This window comes from Pocillopora damicornis, chromosome 12 (genome assembly GCF_964200805.1).
Source record: "Pocillopora damicornis chromosome 12, jaPocDami1.2, whole genome shotgun sequence".
Lineage (NCBI taxonomy): Eukaryota > Metazoa > Cnidaria > Anthozoa > Scleractinia > Pocilloporidae > Pocillopora > Pocillopora damicornis.
In genome coordinates, this window is record NC_142681.1 from 4846132 (window position 1) to 4864742 (window position 18611).

The 18611-nt window shown below is 37.4% G+C and overlaps 4 protein-coding genes and 2 long non-coding RNA genes across 8 annotated transcripts; 4 read left to right on the plus strand and 2 right to left on the minus strand.

The window, feature by feature from the left end:
• Window positions 1-347: 347 nt before the first annotated feature.
• LOC149036143 (uncharacterized) lies at window positions 348-7713 on the minus strand. The gene is made up of 3 exons (XR_016181465.1): window positions 7573-7713; window positions 1865-2084; window positions 348-488 (listed from the first exon to the last, which is right to left on the minus strand). It is a non-coding gene; the product is annotated as an uncharacterized LOC149036143 (long non-coding RNA).
• On the plus strand, window positions 3826-8577 carry LOC113671212 (uncharacterized). 2 transcript variants are annotated; one of them, XM_089188752.1, is made up of 4 exons: window positions 3826-4241; window positions 5908-6059; window positions 6897-7026; window positions 7580-8577. In XM_089188752.1, exons 1-4 carry the CDS (start codon window positions 3921-3923, stop codon window positions 8093-8095), a joined length of 1119 nt encoding a protein of 372 aa, XP_089044878.1. In that variant the 5' UTR covers window positions 3826-3920; the 3' UTR covers window positions 8096-8577. The 2 variants fall into 2 exon arrangements, with proteins under 2 accessions (XP_089044878.1, XP_089044879.1); XM_089188753.1 differs by lacking the exon at window positions 3826-4241 and adding an exon at window positions 5496-5624.
• Window positions 8578-9411: 834 nt separating this feature from the next.
• On the plus strand, window positions 9412-12262 carry LOC149036144 (uncharacterized). Its single transcript, XM_089189942.1, has 4 exons — window positions 9412-9878; window positions 11392-11455; window positions 11703-11754; window positions 12058-12262. The coding sequence occupies exons 1-4, from the start codon at window positions 9561-9563 to the stop codon at window positions 12260-12262; spliced, it is 639 nt and encodes a 212-aa protein (XP_089046068.1). The 5' UTR covers window positions 9412-9560.
• Window positions 12263-12287: 25 nt separating this feature from the next.
• On the plus strand, window positions 12288-12960 carry LOC149036145 (uncharacterized). The gene has a single exon (XM_089188763.1). The coding sequence runs from the start codon at window positions 12312-12314 to the stop codon at window positions 12852-12854; it is 543 nt and encodes a 180-aa protein (XP_089044889.1). The 5' UTR covers window positions 12288-12311; the 3' UTR covers window positions 12855-12960.
• Window positions 12961-14012: 1052 nt separating this feature from the next.
• On the minus strand, window positions 14013-16893 carry LOC149036146 (uncharacterized). Its single transcript, XR_016181467.1, has 4 exons — window positions 16754-16893; window positions 15508-15567; window positions 15096-15154; window positions 14013-14151 (listed from the first exon to the last, which is right to left on the minus strand). It is a non-coding gene; the product is annotated as an uncharacterized LOC149036146 (long non-coding RNA).
• On the plus strand, window positions 14064-17449 carry LOC149036147 (uncharacterized). 2 transcript variants are annotated; one of them, XM_089188762.1, is made up of 5 exons: window positions 14064-14201; window positions 14787-14871; window positions 15530-15581; window positions 15967-16096; window positions 16761-17449. In XM_089188762.1, exons 4-5 carry the CDS (start codon window positions 16031-16033, stop codon window positions 17280-17282), a joined length of 588 nt encoding a protein of 195 aa, XP_089044888.1. In that variant the 5' UTR covers window positions 14064-14201; window positions 14787-14871; window positions 15530-15581; window positions 15967-16030; the 3' UTR covers window positions 17283-17449. The 2 variants fall into 2 exon arrangements, with proteins under 2 accessions (XP_089044888.1, XP_089044887.1); XM_089188761.1 differs by having other exon boundaries at window positions 14787-14844.
• The last annotated feature ends 1162 nt before the right edge of the window (window positions 17450-18611 follow it).

The window sequence follows — 18611 nt, forward strand, 5'->3', positions numbered from 1 at the left end:
CAATGGAACGCCGAGAGTTTGGGCCCTAAGATAAGTTTCCCACAAAAAAAGGTTGTTTGATTTAACAACGTTCCGATTAAGCAGCATTCCGATGACAGTCCCTAATTTCAGAGTATAGGAAAAGGGTAAGTTTGTCAGTAAGCGGAAGAAAACCTTTGCTAATGTAATCAGGGAAAATGACGGGTATACAAGGATTCTTCATATTATCTTTGATTTTCGTACAAACTCGGAAAAGAAAAGAACCTTTCAAAAGAAAAATATAAAGAAAAAAAATCCAACAAAAAACGGCAAGTTCCCCGGAACAGGATCTCCATCCTGACTGGGACCGCTTTCGCGGTACAATGCTCTACCCACTGAGCTGCGGGGAACTTGCCATAAATGGAGAGTACATTTTAAGACTATACGGGACAAGAGGAGTACATACTGCATAAATCAAGCGTACAAACATTCCGTGGAACGCTGAGTGGTTGGACTCTAAAATGAGTTTCCTGCAAAAAAAATTGTTGATTGAATTAATAACGTCTCGATTTAGGAGCATTTCGATGGATGTCCCTGATTCAAGAGTGTAGGAAAAGGGTAAACTTGTCATTAAGTGGAAGAAAACCTTCGTTGATGTAATGAAGTAAAATGACGGGTATACAAGGACTCTTCATGTTATTTTTGATTTTCACACACTCGAAAAAGAAAAGAACCTTCCAAAAAGAAAAATTAAAAAAAAAGAAATTAGACATAAAACGGCAAGTTCCCCGGAACAGGATCTGCATCCCGACTGGGACCGCTTTCGCGGTATAATGCTCTATCTACTGAGTTGCGGGGAACTCGCCATCAATGGAAAGTAAATTTTAAGATTATGTGGAACAAGAGGAGTACATACTGCATGGATCAAGTGCACATACATTCCATGGAACATTAAGTATTTGGCTCTAAAATGAGTTTCCTGCATAAAAATTGTTGTTTGATTTAATAACGTTCCGATTTAGGAGCATTTCGATGCATGTCCCTAATTCAAGAATTTAGGAAAAGGGTAAATCCTCGCCACACTTTTAGTAATCCCTGTTGCCTAACAAGCATGTTGTTAGACAACAGGGATCGTTGTCTTGCAATCATCTCCGACAAAGATGAAAGGCGCAGGGAGACTAAGGATGGGTGGGGATGGTTGGTGCCTGAGGAACCCCACCCCCCCCCACCCCCCCCCCCCCCCCCCCAGAGTGAAAGTAATAAAAACGGCTAATCAGAGCGAAAGAAAGTACTACAAGCAGCCAATGAGATATCAAATTAGAAAGAGCCAACCCTTCCGCCCTCTTCCCCCACCTGATCTTTCGGAAAGGTGGCGCGAGTTTTCCAGACCAATCACAGGGTGTGAAGGAAAACCAGTGTAATCACAAATTTTTCTCGATACTTAGAGGAAAATTGTCCCATTTTTTAATGTCGTCACTTTTTGGTCAAACTTAAACAATAAGCTTAGGGAATCTCAAAGCCCGACTCGTAGCAAACAAACAAAAGAACAAGAAAACAAAACCAGAATTGATCTCAATCTTTCCCTAAAGAAGGTAAGTTGACCAGTTTATTTATTACGTTTCTAATTTTCACAAGTTATAGGCTCCACACTTAACATTTAAGTTCTTTAATGACAACTACAGTAACCTAAGGAATTAGGCTAAAAAAATTCGAGCCCACATTTTCCAAGAAATCTATCTTAATTTGCTGTACTTTTTATTCCACCTTCCAGTCTTTTGACTTTCTACGTTTCTATTTCCTACTAAATGTAACGCTTTCCTTACAGAAAAACTTTGAAGACTGAAAAAAAAAAGATGAAATTTATCGAAAAAAAATCATTCAAGTTTGTTCAACTTTACTTGAGTACCTTCCTCCACCTGTTCATTTTTGTCTTGTCTCTCCTCTTCTTCTCTTCTCATTTCAATTTGATCGTTTGTCACTCTCGTTTCGTTTCCGCTTTCTATAACTCTCATTCTCTCTATGGTTTGTTTTCTTCGGTGCTTTCCTTGGTCCACCTTTCCTGAATCATCAGACGGCAGGTTTACTGATTCTTGAGCTGCTCTGTTGTATTCAGTCGTCATCGACAACTTTTAAAATAAAAAATATCGAAAAACAAAGCTTAGCAGACAAACGAAGCGCTAATTTTAGTTAACATGAGCATTTAGCTGGGAAAACCGCAGCTACAGGAATGGATGTAAGTGGAAATTAGACATATCCTAGGAGTAAATGGCATGCTAAAAAGATATGCCAATCATGTTTTAACCCCTATAGCCTCGCGTCAATATGTAAATACTCCCTACTGCTCCTTATTCTTATCCTATGGTACTGACACGGAGAATTTGTTTGATAATCACGAGGTTCTTTAGTTTGCGATCATTTTCCTTTTTCTCATGACCTAAATGTTTGATTTAGGGGTGATATTGTAAGGAGAAATTAGATCCCAGTCACTCTTAAGGGTCAAAGGGTTAAGTTGCAGGTCAGGCGGCTGCAAAAGCGTCTTTCCTGTGTTGCAGTTAATGTATCCATTGTTGTCCGTTACGATAATGAGTAACGGTAACATGGAACACAAATTTTCAAGTAGTTTGTCTTTTATCTCAGTGTCGTGTTGTAAATGACCTGACTCGAAATGCGAAAGAGGCCTACTACTCATCAATAATTGAGGCCAATCATGGGAACCAGCAAATGTTGTTTCAAGTGATTAATACTTTGTTATACAGAAAACCTCTCGTGCGTTTCCTTCTGCAAGTTCTGACTCTGCTGTAGATGAACAGTTCAACTCCTTCTTTGCCGACAAGATACGACTTATGAGGGAAAGTTTACCTGCTTGTGCAGCATATTGATAAGAACAATCTCAATGAGAAACTACAATCTGCTTATAAGAAATTGCATAGTACTGAGACCGCCCTTTTGAAAGGGCAGGACGACATATCGCGAGCTGAGGACAATGGTGGCAACGTCGTTTTGTTACGCCTTGATTTATCTGCAGCTTTTGACACTGTTGACCACAGTGTACTACTCCACGGATTGAAGATGCGTATCAAGGGAAGGGTCCTTGCGTGGTTCAAATCCTACCTGGCTGGTTGGAGTCAATTTGTCCACAAAAATGTTAGTGCATGCCTTCGTAATGTGTAGACTGGACAACTGTAACTCTCTGTTGTATGGACTTCCGAAATACTTTATTCATAAACTTCAGTTAGTTTAGAACTGTGCGGCGCGTCTAATCTTATGTGGTTCTAAATATGACCGTAATACTCCTTAACTGAAAGAACCACACTGGCTTCCTGTGGAGTAGAGGATTGTTTTCAAAATCCTACCGTTGACTTTTAAATCTTTAAATGATTTAGGTCCTAGCTATATTCGTGATTTGTTGCAAACTCACAAGCCATCTAGGAATTTACGATCATCAACCTGAACTTGTTAGTGACACCTTAAAATTTTACGGTGATCGTGCTTTTTCGGTCTGCGCCCCTAAACTTTGGAATAATCCTCCAGAGCATATAAAATGTAGTTTAAGTCTTACATCTTTTAGGAGCAACCTTAAAACTTATCTTTTTAATTTGTAGTTTTGCTCTAGTATTTTTCGAATTTATCATTTACTGAGTTACTGCTTTAAACCTTTTATTGTAAAGCGCTTTAGAGCTCTAGAATAGGGCGCTATAGAAATTTTTGTATAATTGTTTTTTGTAAGAGTTTGCGTATTGTTGAAAAGCACTCTAAGACAAGGAGCACAAGAAGACTTCCAAATGAAAATTTACACCAACAACACGTCAAAGTGTTAAAGTGAATCCGGGCGCTAAATATCATGTGACCCAAAAGAGAAAAACCAATCAGAGTAAGTATCGTTTCCAATCCCCTACAGCTCTATAATAAGGAAACGTAAGACTTATCCAAGTAAATAAACACTTCATCTCGCCGCAAAAACCATGATCGCCTTATTTCGAATTGGCATCATTTTATCTGCCTATATTTCAGGCGTCTATCTACAAAACCTCTGTTCATCGTACTTCACTTTTTCACACTGGCCGCAAAAACAGTCGCTTAAAGACACAATAAAAACTGCTGAGTTCACCTCTGCAACTTCGATAGCTTGCGCATTAAGATGCAACACGAGAAGCCACTGCGATAAGGCGACCTTTGACAGAGACACTAAGAGATGCTCTCTTTATCAAAACAAGGGAAAAGATTCCACTGATATCCATGCCAGCGACGTAGATCCAAAGTTAAGAATTGTGACCCTGAGAAAGGTAAGACATCTAGTAAATAGATACCTTTTCTGTGCGGCTATAAACTTTTCAAGTTTGGAAAATGCTTAAAATGCTCATTCAGTTCTTATCAATGTTGAGTGCAGGCGAAGGTCTCCTTGAAAAATATGTCTTACACTGACAAGTTTAACATTAAGTTTCAACGTTTGCAATCTTGAAATGCTCTGTAAATCAATCTAAAAGAAGAAACGTTTTCCTCGTAAGAGATCCAGATTTCTTCTTTACCTTACACCCATAACAAAACGAGTCACATCTGTCTTCATTTCATGACCGAGTTCATTTTTTGCCATTCCGTTTACTCGCACGAATCTTTCGATATTACTGAACCAAGCTATGTTAAAGAGGGTTTTCACAAATGAAGAAAGATCCATAATAGCATACTAAACTTAGTAGTAGGGCATCGAAGCACGAAATTCCACGGTCTGGGGTTCATTTCCTTGTAGAGGACACGCTCGAGAAAGAACGAAAGCTTACTTTTTTCCCTTTCTTTCTTTGTTTCTTTCTTTCTTTCTTCCTTCCTTTCTTTGTTTCTTTCTCTCGGAAATGGCTTCTATCAGACAAATGCACTTTTACTCGCGATAATTTATAGTCTATCATTTCTAAGCATATTTAAAACCACATTTTTAGCATTAAAATTCGTACCAAACCAGCTTAGTTTGAGAAACGTCTAAGAGAAGAAGATAATTTCGCAGTTAAGGTTTTGCACGTTCGCTTTAAATAATATACTCTCTTTTGCTCCTTTTTCTGCCGCATTGTGTAAGTAGTTTATCAAAAAAAACAAAGAAAATTCATGCTAATTTTCTTTAATCAACCATGTCGTTGAAATGACCATGAAGATGTTTAAATAAAGAATCATTTGACTTCTTGTGTTTGTACAGCCCAACGAAGCTGTCACTTCAAAACACTCAGACCCGCTATCAGACTTCCCATCGCATGACAGAAACTACTCAAGCAGCCAAAACATACACACAAAAAAACTGAAAATTGAAATCTTTTATGTATCCGTCAGATTTTTGTGGCAACAAAACGCTTTTTCGAAGTTGCCAATTGATTGCGTCCAAATAATATAAACATTTCATTCATTCAGCATACGATATGTTATAACTTACTACGAGGATGTATCAGTCAATTTTGAAATCGATCTTCCATCGGCTTCGAGATGGTGGCTTTCGTAAAGCTATGAATCAGTTAATTGCAAGATTTCTATTTTAACACCAATCAAGAGGTTCAATTTTACGCGTGACGTCTCTCTTTTTTTCAAAAGACATATGTGCCTGAGTGAATATTTCAAGGGTACTTCTTTCGATCTTTTTTTTAAATTGGACTCAGCTCGTCAACCGCTGCTGTTGGACCATGATTTTTCCGGTATTTTATCTTTTGATTCCTGTAAAGGTTCCAGGTTACAAGCTTTCCTTGCTACAAGCATTCAATGTTACAAGCTTTCCATCTTATAAGCCTTCCATGTTACGCGTCCTTCCTTCTTTAAAAGCTATAGCCTGTCAGTTTTCACACAAATACACTTTACAAGAAAAATTCTGCTAACTTTTTGAACATTAGTAAGTACAAAAAATGACAAACAAAACACGCTATGAGTGCCAAACTACTCGAAAAATATGAAATAAAAACTTATTTTTCGTTTCCTCAAAAGGTTCCGATTCTTCCAGTGAGCGAAGATCTGGAAGGAAGCTGTCCTTATGGTATTGACAACAATGATGATAACCGTGGTTCCGTCTCTTCAACGATAACAGACGATCAAACAACGATGAGGGCTTCGTGTAGCGATATCTTACAACAAAATAGGTGGGTGCATTTCCAGTTTTAAGGAATATGAAAAGTCAAGTCAGCCTATTTCATAATTACTTTTACATTATCTGATTGCAAAGTTAGCGCTCATGCCTCTCTTTCATAAACGATACCAGCTATAAAATTTTTTCAAATCGTCTCTGAATAGAACAAAAAATAATTTTTTCATTTTTACAGCCATCTAAGTTGCACCCTCTTGAAATTTTCTGAACTTATTATCACACTTTGGGCCCTTTTCAGCTTTGAGGATTATTTTCGTAATGACGAGTGTTCATTGTCGCTCTTCATTTTGAAGACAGATCTTACCAGAACAGAAATTATACGCGTTTTGTTTCTCAATCGAAGGTGCGGGGTTGGAGCAAAAAAAACACCTGTTCATGAAATAAAATAGTTTTGTAAAGAATATTACACGAATCCGATTAAAATCATCTGCATGTAATGACCGTTTGAATGGCTCTGCATGACACGAAAGTTGACTTATTTGTCAAAAATTACTTTTTAGAAAATATTGCCAAAAGAAATGTCAAATAACAAAAAGCATCACCATCTGTTGTAGACATCACTGTAAAATTTGATCGTTGCTTCTGACTTTGAGAATTAAAAGGGAAGAAATCATGTGCAAAAAAACTATGCAAAAGTCACTTTAAAATTGAAATTACACTGTCTTCGGTGGCAAAATTCATAGCTAATTTCAGCGATAGACCACACTTCTTATGTTTTATCGGTGCAACAAACGATAAGTTTTTAACAAATCAGGGCGCTGGTAATACCTCATTTATTTCATAAACATCAACTGCTGAGAGCCTTCTTTAAAATTCAAATCTTATACCAAAGCTCAAGCCCAAGTGGTTTTTACAACATAACAACTGGTGGAGATACGTGGAAAACATATTGCAAAATGGGAAGAATTCCTGGATGTGGAGAAGGAGGCTGGACACTAGTAATGCGAATCAATGGATCAAAGGTTTGTTATAAATTTAATGGTCGCCTAGATGTTCTATCTGCTTGTCTAGCTGTTTGACAGAATAACTGATTGAAGCAGTTTTAAGTTGAGATTAACAAAACCAAAACCAAAGTAATCACAACAGCCAATCGGAGCGAAGGTTACAACATCATTAGCCAATGAGAATTCAAAGTAAAAACCAGTAAATTGCTTGAAACGCGAGAAAACGCACGTGACCAAACCATTTTGGCCAAAGTTTTGAATGTGATTGGTTGAGATACAAGCGCAAGTTTTCTGGACCAATCACTGAGCGAAGTTAAAAATGGTTTCCTACCGACTCTCAAATAGCAACCAACTTACTGCCTGACTCACTCACAAAGGTGATCAGTAAAGTTCATATAAAAAAAAGCCCCTTGGAGCCATTTTAGACCCATTTTATTATGAGCTTAGAATTTTTGGCTTAGGATTCAACTCAATGAACCCCGTTCAGACTTATACCCTGACCTCTCTATTAGGAGAAACACAGCGTGTCAATTTGAATAAAGCGTCTAACAGAGAACTTCTTACCTTCTAGAAGACCTTTGCCTATGATTCCCCTCAGTGGGCCACAAGATCTCCTTATCAAACTGTTGACAAATTGGTAGAAGCCAAACTCCCTGGGTACTGGCTTAGCTCTTTCAGCAGAATATGTGTCACCATGAAATTTTCATCCCTGGATAAAAAGGTCAGCCTGTTGTTAAACCATACCGACAGCTCACTTCATGCAGCTTTAAACGGGGGAACGACCAAGAACTGGAGAGGAGAACTGTCCAACATGACACAGCCTCCCTGGATCTTACCCGGCATAGATAGCAACTGTTTGCAGCAGGGCTTCATCCTGTTTTCTCAGCTACCAGTAACGGGAGTCAAGACACGTGTTGGAATACAGAGCCAGACACATATCTGTCCCTTACCATATTTGGTACGAGGTTTTGGTTTTGGATATCAGCACCCCAATGTGATCGATACTGAGATTAGCTGCGGAGATATTATTAGCCCTCCACCGACTCTACAGACATATGCAGCTTTCTGTAGAATCTACGTTCAGTAGTGATGTAAAGTAAAGCATTTTTCGATTGAGTATTGTAAAACCAAAATCAGTGTAGATTCACAACTACGATTCGGAACAAATGTAAATATTTCAGGGAGTTGATCAGAACTCAAGGTAAAGGAGTGCTGCAGGTGTTCAGTGTTGAAAAACGTGAGTGACCAACTCATGACAGGTTTTAGTTTTGCAATCTGATTGATTGAGATGATGGCGCAAGTTTCAAGATCTATTCAAAAGCGAAGGAAAACGAAACCAAAGTGAACCCGTGAAGTATCCCATTAACTCTTTCATTCCCTGTTGTGACCAAAAAGGAACTCAACACATTGTGAAGCGACATGATGATGAGAAGAAAGAAATAATCAACTTGGGATGTCACTTTACTCAACATCAAATTCTCAGCGATAAATGTATAAGAAATGTATTGAACACAATACGGGAAATTGATAACTAGATCATAAGGAAAGAATAGATTAACCTTTTTAGCAAAGCACTGTGCGTTGATCAATTCGAAAGTTCGCCATCCCCCACCTGGCAAATTGGCTTGTTCAAATTCCCGCACTTCCTCCCCCAACCCCAGGCCAGAGTTGGGTTCAGAATCTTTGTGTGATCAACGAATGTTGTAGAATTTAGCAAAGTCACGTATTAGTTTTTGGTACTGCTAATAGGTTTTTTCTTGTTTTTATCGTTCTAAGATGCGATAATTGTCTCTCGAAGCCAATCGCTCACGACAACAAACTTTTTACCGTTAAACTCATCCATTAAAATACGTGTGTTATGCTGCAAAGACTTGACACTTCTGGTTCAAATGCCCCACTCCACCCAGGCAAGGTTCAAAATCCTCACTCCCTCGGGCACACACGACGGTCAAATGACCGTGGGTTGCCCGGGTGGTGAAGTTGAAACTTCGAACTGATCAGTGCATGATGTACAGGATAGTAGTGTAAGCCAATGCGACCTAGAGGGGATAGATTGGACTAAAATTTTTCTGTAGACGCAAGTCATTAAAAAAGCTTGCAGCACAACACAGGAATACTCGTCTTGAGATCAAATGATGTAAAACATTTCTTTTAGGTAAGGAGAATAGAATCTTTCGTTAACAAATACTGGTTTGATGTAAAGGAGAGTTAGTCTACCCCTATAGAAATCCCATCAATAGTTCGAGTTGGTACTCAGTGCTATTAAATCAGAGAAATGGGGAAAAATTCTTACAACTCAATTAAGTTAACATCCCAATCTGTAATACCAAACTTTCTTATTTCAATTTCATTGCATAAATTAAAAAAAAAAAAAAAAGACGCACGAGCAATTTGCGACACCTGCATGTCATACGATAAGTATTGAGATAAGCCACAACGTTCTCGTGGCCAATCAGATTTAAAAGTGATAACTAAGTAAGCTACGCATTCGATGTGCGCACCCAACGTAAGCGGAAACTAAGTATTTGTAAGTATTGGAGACATAAAGAGAAATGGTCAGGATCTTTAGTTTTGTTATCATTCTGTTCAGTTTCGTCTCCAGTTGCCATCTTCAAGAGCGGTTATCTTCATATTTTACCTTTTCGTATGGAGAAAAACTACGTGTAAATTCTCATAATATTGTAGAGTTCTACGCGGATAGTGAGCTAGCATGTGCCTTACGATGCAGCCGCGTGGAACACTGCGACAAAGCGATATTTCAAAAAGCCTCTAAAAAATGTTTTTGGTATCAAAACGATCAGTGCTCCAAAGATCCCAGCTTGGGAGAAAACATGAAAATGAAGAAAGCAAGAGCTCTAACTATAACAAAGGTAAGAAATGACCTTCACCGTAGATTTAACAATTGAAAAATCTTTATTTTTAGCAATTATAGTCAAGAATTCCACGCTACGAAACTCTTCTAACCGAACCTAAATATCCCACAAAGGTAACGAATGACACTGGCGCCAGTAAAATATTTTTTATGGCATGGAATGAAACAAAATGACCCGAAATGATATCAATTCGTTGTCCAAAGCCTCAATTGATTTAAGATTATGTCACAGATACTACAAACAATTCAAATTTCTCACGGCAAATATGTTAAATAAAAAGTATTTTGTTTCACCTCAATGCCTCCTGAGAACAACGGAGGTGTGAGAACACTTATGAACCACTTTTATAAAAAAGACGGAAGAGAGGACACTGACAAAGAACAAATATATTTTTGCAACAAACTGGACTCAAAGCCGAAAATGCTCAACATTGTTAGCAATAAGAGGACAAATCAATCATAGCAGTGAATAAAAACGAATATCAAAAAACACATTAGTACCTAAGATGCATCTCTGTCAATTCATATTGGCAGTACTCAATACTAATTTGTTGAGGTGTAGTTGTCTTTGACGATTACATTTGGTTTAAGCGATAACTGCAGCGATAACAAAATAAAGTAAATCAGTTTAAAGGGAATTGTCTCCTCAAATTAAAGTAAACAGTACCTCTATTATTTCAAAATAAACTTTAATTTATATCTAAGTGTCAAAAAGGTATTAAAACAACGGGACAGAACACCTTGACTTCACACAAAACAAAACGAAAACGAAGAGCTGTTGATTGTTATCGACACTTAAGTAAAGACAGACCTTTTTCATTTTTCACAACCCATCTCTATTGCTGTAAAAGTAACTTGGACACTGTTCAAGTGCTATCTTTATATCATGTGTGATCAAAATGAGGTTAAAAGTTTATCCTATATCAAACTTTGTTAACGGTAAAAAAGAACATCAGATTGATCTCCCGACTTTTACGAGGCTTTTTGGGTAGCTTTCTTTCTCAACAGAAAGTTTCTTTCAAAGCTGCACATACTCCATTTCTACTTCACAGCATGCTTCCTTTTGAAATTTTTTAAACTCTTCTTTTCACAGGGTTTTAATGCATGTTATATAACTTCCACGTTTTAAGAGATATATGCAGGTTCTGTTGTTTAAGACTGTCGCAGAGTTGTCATAGGCAAGAATAATTATTTCGTTAAAAGCAGACGCTTTTTCTCAAATGTAAAATAACTTTTGGAATAAAGTAACTATTAAATAAACAAATTTCGCGATTTTCACAAAAGCACTAATGAATTTTGGAAATTAGTTGACTCGTAACCAAGCAAAGTTTTGAAAATTTAGCAGATTTCGTTGTTTTCCAAACTGCCTCCCTTGATCATCCCCAATATATATTTTCTTCGATGCTTTTGCAAATTTCAGTAAGATACGTTGTGTGAGAATTTTTACGAAATTCCGTAAAAAAAAATTGTAAGTTGAGTACTGATGTCTGTTATATTTTTTGCGCATAAAGGTGTTGAATCCAACAAAAAACAAGCGGAAGTCAGACTGTTATAACAAAGACAACAAGAATACAGGTAAGAAGGAAAACAGAAGGGCACATAGATGACCACCACAAGGACATGAAGTTGATTGTAGCGGAAAAAAAAGGAAAGGAAAAATGCTTGTAATCAGTAATAAGTTTTATGAATATTTGGTTCAATATAGTCTCCTGAATTGCAATGTGACTGATGATTCTATTACAAAAAAAAGCCCCAATATATTTCAAGAGTTTAAAGTTATCTGACATTAGCAGTATATTACTCACTGTGACTTTTTCCGAAGGTCGACACAGAACCACTTGGGCGTCATGTCACGACATTCTGCAAAGAAACAGGTATGTGTTTGTTATTAAAAAAAAAAACAACAACAACAACAATAAAAACTCTAAAACGCACACCTGATCAGTAAAGAGAATTTAGGTGCTTTTGTTAATCTATACATCAACTTAGTTGAACTTAGTTAAACCATTTTTGAAGAAGACGAGATTTCAGCGAATTCAAATCGTAAACTTTCTGAAAAAAAAAACAATAACAAACAAACAAATAAACAAAATTAAAGCAAAAAAAATGGTACACTTATAATAATGGATGGACATGTTGATTAACGAGGAAGATGGCTTCATTTCTTGTCATCACAGCTCAAGTGAAAGTGGCCATTACTATATAAGAACCAGAAACGTCACGTGGAAGACTCACTGTAGAATGAAGGGCATTCCCGGATGTGGAAAGGGAGTCTGGGAATTAGTAATGAGACTCAATGGCTCCAGGGTATGTTGTCACCAATTTTTTGCAAAAATATCGGTCTTAAATAAGATCACATTCCTTTGCAGTACTGTTGCGTAAATGCCGACTATCGGTAGCACGACGCTTGACTTGTACGGCGAGCTCTAAAATGCAGAAATTTAATCTTCCTAATAGAAACTGTTTTACATCTCAGAACACGTTCCTTTATGACTCGCATTACTGGACCAGCCAAGCCTCGGCTGAAAAAGGAACAGAGATCAAGAAACCTGGATACTGGCTGAGCAATTTTACAAAGATATGTATCACAATGGAGTTTACACCTCTTTATTCCCAGAACGCAGCTATACTGGTGAACTACACCGAACAGTCGCTTTACACCGCCCTTGAGAAGGGAATGAAGATGACATGGCACGCAGGACATGACGCTACCTCAAACACCCCACCTAGTATCGATAAAGGCTGTCTCATCCAAGGCTTCAACATGCTCGGGCCACACCCATGGAACATAAAGTCACGTGTTGGAGTAGAGTCTCAGCATGTGCCATGGTGCAATTTACCATATTTGGTGCGAGGAGTTGGCATTGGTTTCAGTTTCAGGGGTAAATCACAAATAAGTTGTGGCGATGTCGTTATAAGAGGCCATTTTGAGATAGAAACTCATCCAGCTTTTTGTAGAATATACATTCAGTAGCGACTGAGAGGGAATCTGGAAGGTCTACTGCATTTTATGATGGAGACACTCACTGTTGAAACAAGCTGCCGCGCAAAGGGTGATTCATTGAAAATAAAATAGAACAAGAACCATACCTGATGAAAAGTTGAAATCAGTGAACCCAGCCATTGTAATTGTTGAATTTCTTGAAGTCTGCCAACCATAATACAAATTTAAACTTCAGTTCCGTTGTCTGACATTTCAAAACAATGGCTATGAATGAAAAGTTGAAATCAGAAAACCTAGAAATTCTAATTGTTGAATTTCTTGAATTCTGCCAACCATAATATAAATGTAAACTTTAGTTCCATTGTGTGACATCTTAAAACTATGGCTATGAACGAGTACGATGAGAGAAGAATCTTCAAAATAGAAAAATCTTACAATTAACCCTTTATCCATGCACTATCCAGCAAACAGGTAATGAGAATACTCAGATGTATCAGAAGTTGTTATCTTGATCTAAGACCAAATTCTCCTAACTAATTGACAAGGAAATGTGTAACAGCTAAAGGGGAGAACTAACAATCAAGGGGTTAAATCACAGTCAGTGCGTTCATGAAGAATCTCTTCACAGATGTTGCTCCACGAGTAGAGAGCTCAGATGACTTTATATTACCGTGTACCTTTATGTTATTTTATCTTAGCTCACCTGGCCTATTATCAAAGCTGTTGACAATGAATACGTGCATATAGCAAAAAAATTTCATTGCAGTTGCCGAAAACAAAATTTGAATAATGGTCGCTTAAAATAATACTTTCACTGAAAGAAGGCGAGAACAAATACACGATAAAAATTCCCACTATAGCAATTTTCCAGGTGTTTGATGATTACCAATCGTAGTAACGGAACAATAAACAACCTTTGAGTCATACAGCCAATAAAATTTAGGCACCCAATTAAGTCAACCTACAAATTTAATTTCCTCCCGCTGTCCCTCACATTTCACCCATTACCACGCAAACCTCAGCGTCTGTAAAGCGGTTAAGTGTTGTTAGGGCGGTGAAAGCATGTGCATGACAATTTGTATTTCCATTATCTTACTCTTTTTTGCCTGCTGTTCCTATCCAAAGCAGCATTCATCTTCTTACTTCAAATTTTCGTTCCTGAAAGATCCGCTTGGAGGTTCTCTCGGCGTTCAAGGGTTCCGCGCTGGTTCTGAACTGGCGTGTGCATTACGGTGTGATAGAGATAACCGTTGTAATGAAGCGATATTTGACATGGCCTCAAAGAAATGCTCTTTGCATCACAAGAGGGACAAATGTTCCAGAGATTCTGACGTGGGCGAAGAAAATGAAAAGTCAAGATTTTGGAAGATGACAAAAGTAAGAAATTACATAAAAATACAACTTCACCATTTTTCTCCATTTCTCCTAAAATGAAATCTTGGTAAATTTTGATTCACGTTGATGCAGCAAAACCATCAGACAGTTACATTACCTAAAAAAAATTGTATTTGTCACGTCTGTTGAGGTGAGTTTCATGAAGTTTAGTTCAGGAAAACGTTAATTCGTTCAGACGACTGTTGATATCAAAACGATGAGATGGCGCGTATAATGCCAAATAGTGCACAAATTGAAACAAACTCATCAATGAACTTTGTGATTAAAAAAAATTAAAATCAATCAAGAAACCTTTGGAGAGATAAGGCATTACAGAAACGGAAATTACAAGTTGACTACTTTAAAGATAACGAATTTTATTATGCAAAATAGTGTTAGCACAGGCTAATTAGGTAAAAATGAAATTTCAATGTTACTCAGAAGGCGTCAGGATGCCATACCACTATCATTTACTGATTGCCATACGTAGTAGTAATAAAGTTCGCTGAGAATGGGAAGGGGAAATGAAGAATTTTGACGCCTCTACCAAAAGAAAAACAATAATCACCGGTTTCTGTGTACATGCAGATGATCAATTTGACGAACAGGAAGCTGATCTCGTCCTGTAGTTAAGCCGTTAATGGAGGTAATGGTAACACAAATTCTATTGAAGGTAAGGGGGACTGTATGGGAGATACAAAACTTGGAGGAAAATCAATTAAAAAAGAATAATAAAATGAGGTGAGAAAAAAACTAGTTATGGGCCATGTTTTTGATTTCCCCTTGGTAGCACACCTCGTGTGATCCTCCTCCCTCAAAAGTAAGATTGTTTAGAGGGGGGTGAGGAGTTTGAAAGACCAAGATAAAAATCTTAAATTAGCTGGCTGACACACTTACCTTTCCGAGATTTCAGTTGCTCTTATTGCAATTGATTTCCTTCTCTACCACAACCATCCCTAAATTTAAAGAAAAAAAACTGCTTCAGACATAGTTTTCAATCAAACTTGCTAAAGTTAGATCCATAGAGATCGTAATCAATTAAAAGAAGTAAAATATTTCAATTATGTCCTGAACACTCCCGCAAGGAATGATGAACAACGCACAAAGACTTTGATTACGATATTTCGACTGGCGTATATCGGCCTCCAAACCTAGAGAACGCTGATATTGGTAAGTCGAAATATCGCAATGTAAGTCTTTAAATACATGTAACAGTCTTTACGACATTTATTTACGACATTTATGGCATTACTATCATCTCATAATCAATATTTGGTTACTTTTCTGTTAAAACATTTTATCAACATACTCTTTCCTTTGTTGCATTAAAGGTCAAAACTACACCACAGGGACGTCTTGTTATGACATTCTACAAAGAAATAGGCAAGTAAAATAAAAAATGGAAAAATAATTTATGTAATGGGTATTTGCAAGACATGGCTACATGTTCTAAGGAGCCCCTGGTAGTGCTTCCTCTTCTTCCTATTTGCTGAACTCTGAATCATTATAAAAATCCTTCCCAAATCGCGCTTAAATAGCTTACTGAATAGAAATATGCCCACACTCTGCAGGGATATCTAGTTTCACATGTTCTTTGATCACCCCCATCAATTTAAGTCCTCTTTCACAGTTCTCTTTAGATACAAAGATCTAACATCTTAACAATTTAAAATATAACACAAAGATATATGTGAGATTGTTACTAAAGTTCTTAGAATTCAAAATGTATAGTAGAATGAAAGATTTCATTCATTACGTGTCTTTACAGTTCAAGCCCAAGTGGCCCCTACAACGTAAGCATTGGTAATTTCACGTGGAAGACAAAGTGCAGAATGAAAGGAATTCGTGGATGCGGGCCTGGAGTATGGGAACTGATAATGAAAGTCAAAAGTTCAAAGGTATTTACTTCTATTATTATTAAGGAAAGAGTGGTCAGAATGACAGAAGAGGGAGTCATGCTGGACCCAACACCAGTTGTCTAACATTCCAACCCTCAGTCACCCTTTAAATAGTCAACTGGCTTGACTCTGCAGATTGGAATTTTCTCTTGGTATGTTTCATTTGAATTGTTTCTTTCATGGCTTAGGTTGAGAATATGTTTCGGCACAATGAACCTTTATGAAGTAGAAATTTTCCCCCAAAAAGCTATAAGAAATCCTGGTTAGCTTATTACATATGAATATACCGTAAATCCTTGAATAGGTGCCTAAAGCGCCTCTATTGATCCATAAGGTTTAGAAAGGAAGTACTTATTCGAGAACGGCGTTTTATCGAAGGGTGGCTCATATTAAGATTTTTTTTTGCAGTATGACATCTACGTGCAAACAACAATATGGACTATGTATGATAAAATAACGAAGTCCACTCCTCAGGAACGTTGTCTTGGCGATCAAGTAACAGGAAAATTGAGATATCCCTATTTTTAGATAAGACCCCACGGCAGTGATTCAATTTCGTTTTTCATTTCGTTTTTGCATGTGAGGATTAAATTTGGAAATAACTATTACGGCAAAAAAAGTTAAGATTTCTGCTGAAATGGCAACTATCTGTCTCACCTTTTAGAGCATCTTGCGCTATGATTCTCACCACTGGACCAGCCAAGCTTCATATCGATCAGTCAAGGAGGGAGGTGAATTTAAACTTCCCGGATATTGGCTCAGAAATTTCACCAAAATATGTGTCACCATGTATTTTGAAGCAAACTCCTCAACGAACTACACAAGTATTCTGCTAAACTATCCTGCTCAATCACTTCACTCCGCTTTGCACGAGGAGATTAAGATGTTGCCAGTGGAATTATCCAAGATCACGATTCCATTCGGTATCGACAGTGGTTGTTTGGTAAAAGGCCTAAACATGCACGGGCCAGCTTCATGGCTGATCAAATCACGCGTTGGAGTAAGGTCCAAGGAGTCCCCATCATGCTCCATGCCATATTTGGTACGCGGTGTTGGTATTGGCTCTCAGCAAGTACCTGAGATGAGTTGTGGTGAAATCATCATAAGTAACAATAACAATAACAAGTTACCACCAAAGTATATGTTACAATCATTTCCAGCTTTCTGCAGGATCTATATTCAGTAACAATGACAAGTCAAGGTTAAAAATTAAAAAAAAAAAAGCGTTGATATTAATGTCATCCGCGAATGTTAGATATCAAACACCCAAACTATAGAAGCGGCGAGCTGCATCTAGGAGAGCTAATATTTACAGCCGAAAGCTAATCACAATTAAAGTTGATCTTAACACAAGGTTGTCCACAATATCATCGATAATTTTCTGAAAATTTTCCCTAGCATCTAGCATCTTCTTCATTACCATAAATAAAAACAAATCAGACAGGCACATAAAGCAATATATAGAGAATACACGGGCACGCGTAGATATGAAGTCAATTTTCTTCGAGTGCTCAACTCGAGAAGAGATATTCCATTTCTACAAGCGATCACGTATTATTTTGTATATTATATAAACACAATGGCCCTTTACTGACAGGAAAAGTCGCCCTCATTGAGTAATGAACAAAATGGGATCCAAGGCACCTTTTTTGTCTTTGAGCCAATCACATCAAAGGCTTGAAATTGAGACCGTCTACAACTTTAATACAATATCGCTTACATCCACCCATTACCGCGTAAACGAGAGCGTCTGTGAATCGAGAAAAATGTCTGCAAAGCGATAAAGGTCGTAAAGCATGTCCAAGACAATCCGTATTACCATTATTCTGCTAAGTTATGCCTGTCGTTGCAATCTACAGGAGCGTTATCTTCTTATTTCACATTTCCGTTCCTGAAAGATCCGAATGAAGGCTCACGCGGCATCGGAAAGTTTCACGCTGAATCTGAGCTAGCTTGCACCCAACAGTGTGACAGAGATAACAGCTGTTACAAAGCGCTATTTTACCAGGCCTTAAATGGGTGCTCTACGTATCAAAAGAAAGAAATACGTTTCAGTAAAATTGAGGAAACGAAAAAGACGAAAAACAAGAATTTGGGCGATGATAAAAGTAAGAAATGTAGTTAAAATACTAGTTTCCTATTACACGATCTAGTATTTTTCCTCTAATATGCGATTTCAGACCATATATAAGTCATTTGTTTCCTTGCAAACTTCATTTTCAACATTTCGCCTCAAATGAAATATTACTCAATCATTCTCTTGCAAAATAAAGCAATAAGCATCAGAATCATAATATTGCGTGAAAACAGCTTCTGTCATTTGCCAAGTCTGATGAATTACATACGACAGACATTAAGGAAAACACTTTAATTTGTCGAGACGAATACTGATGACAAAAAGATAAAACGACGCGTATTTCATTAACGAACGGAGGCATAAACTTCAACAAACACATGGATGGCTCTTGTTATAAAAAACAAATTTTAGATCAATTTCATAAGCCAAACTTCAGAA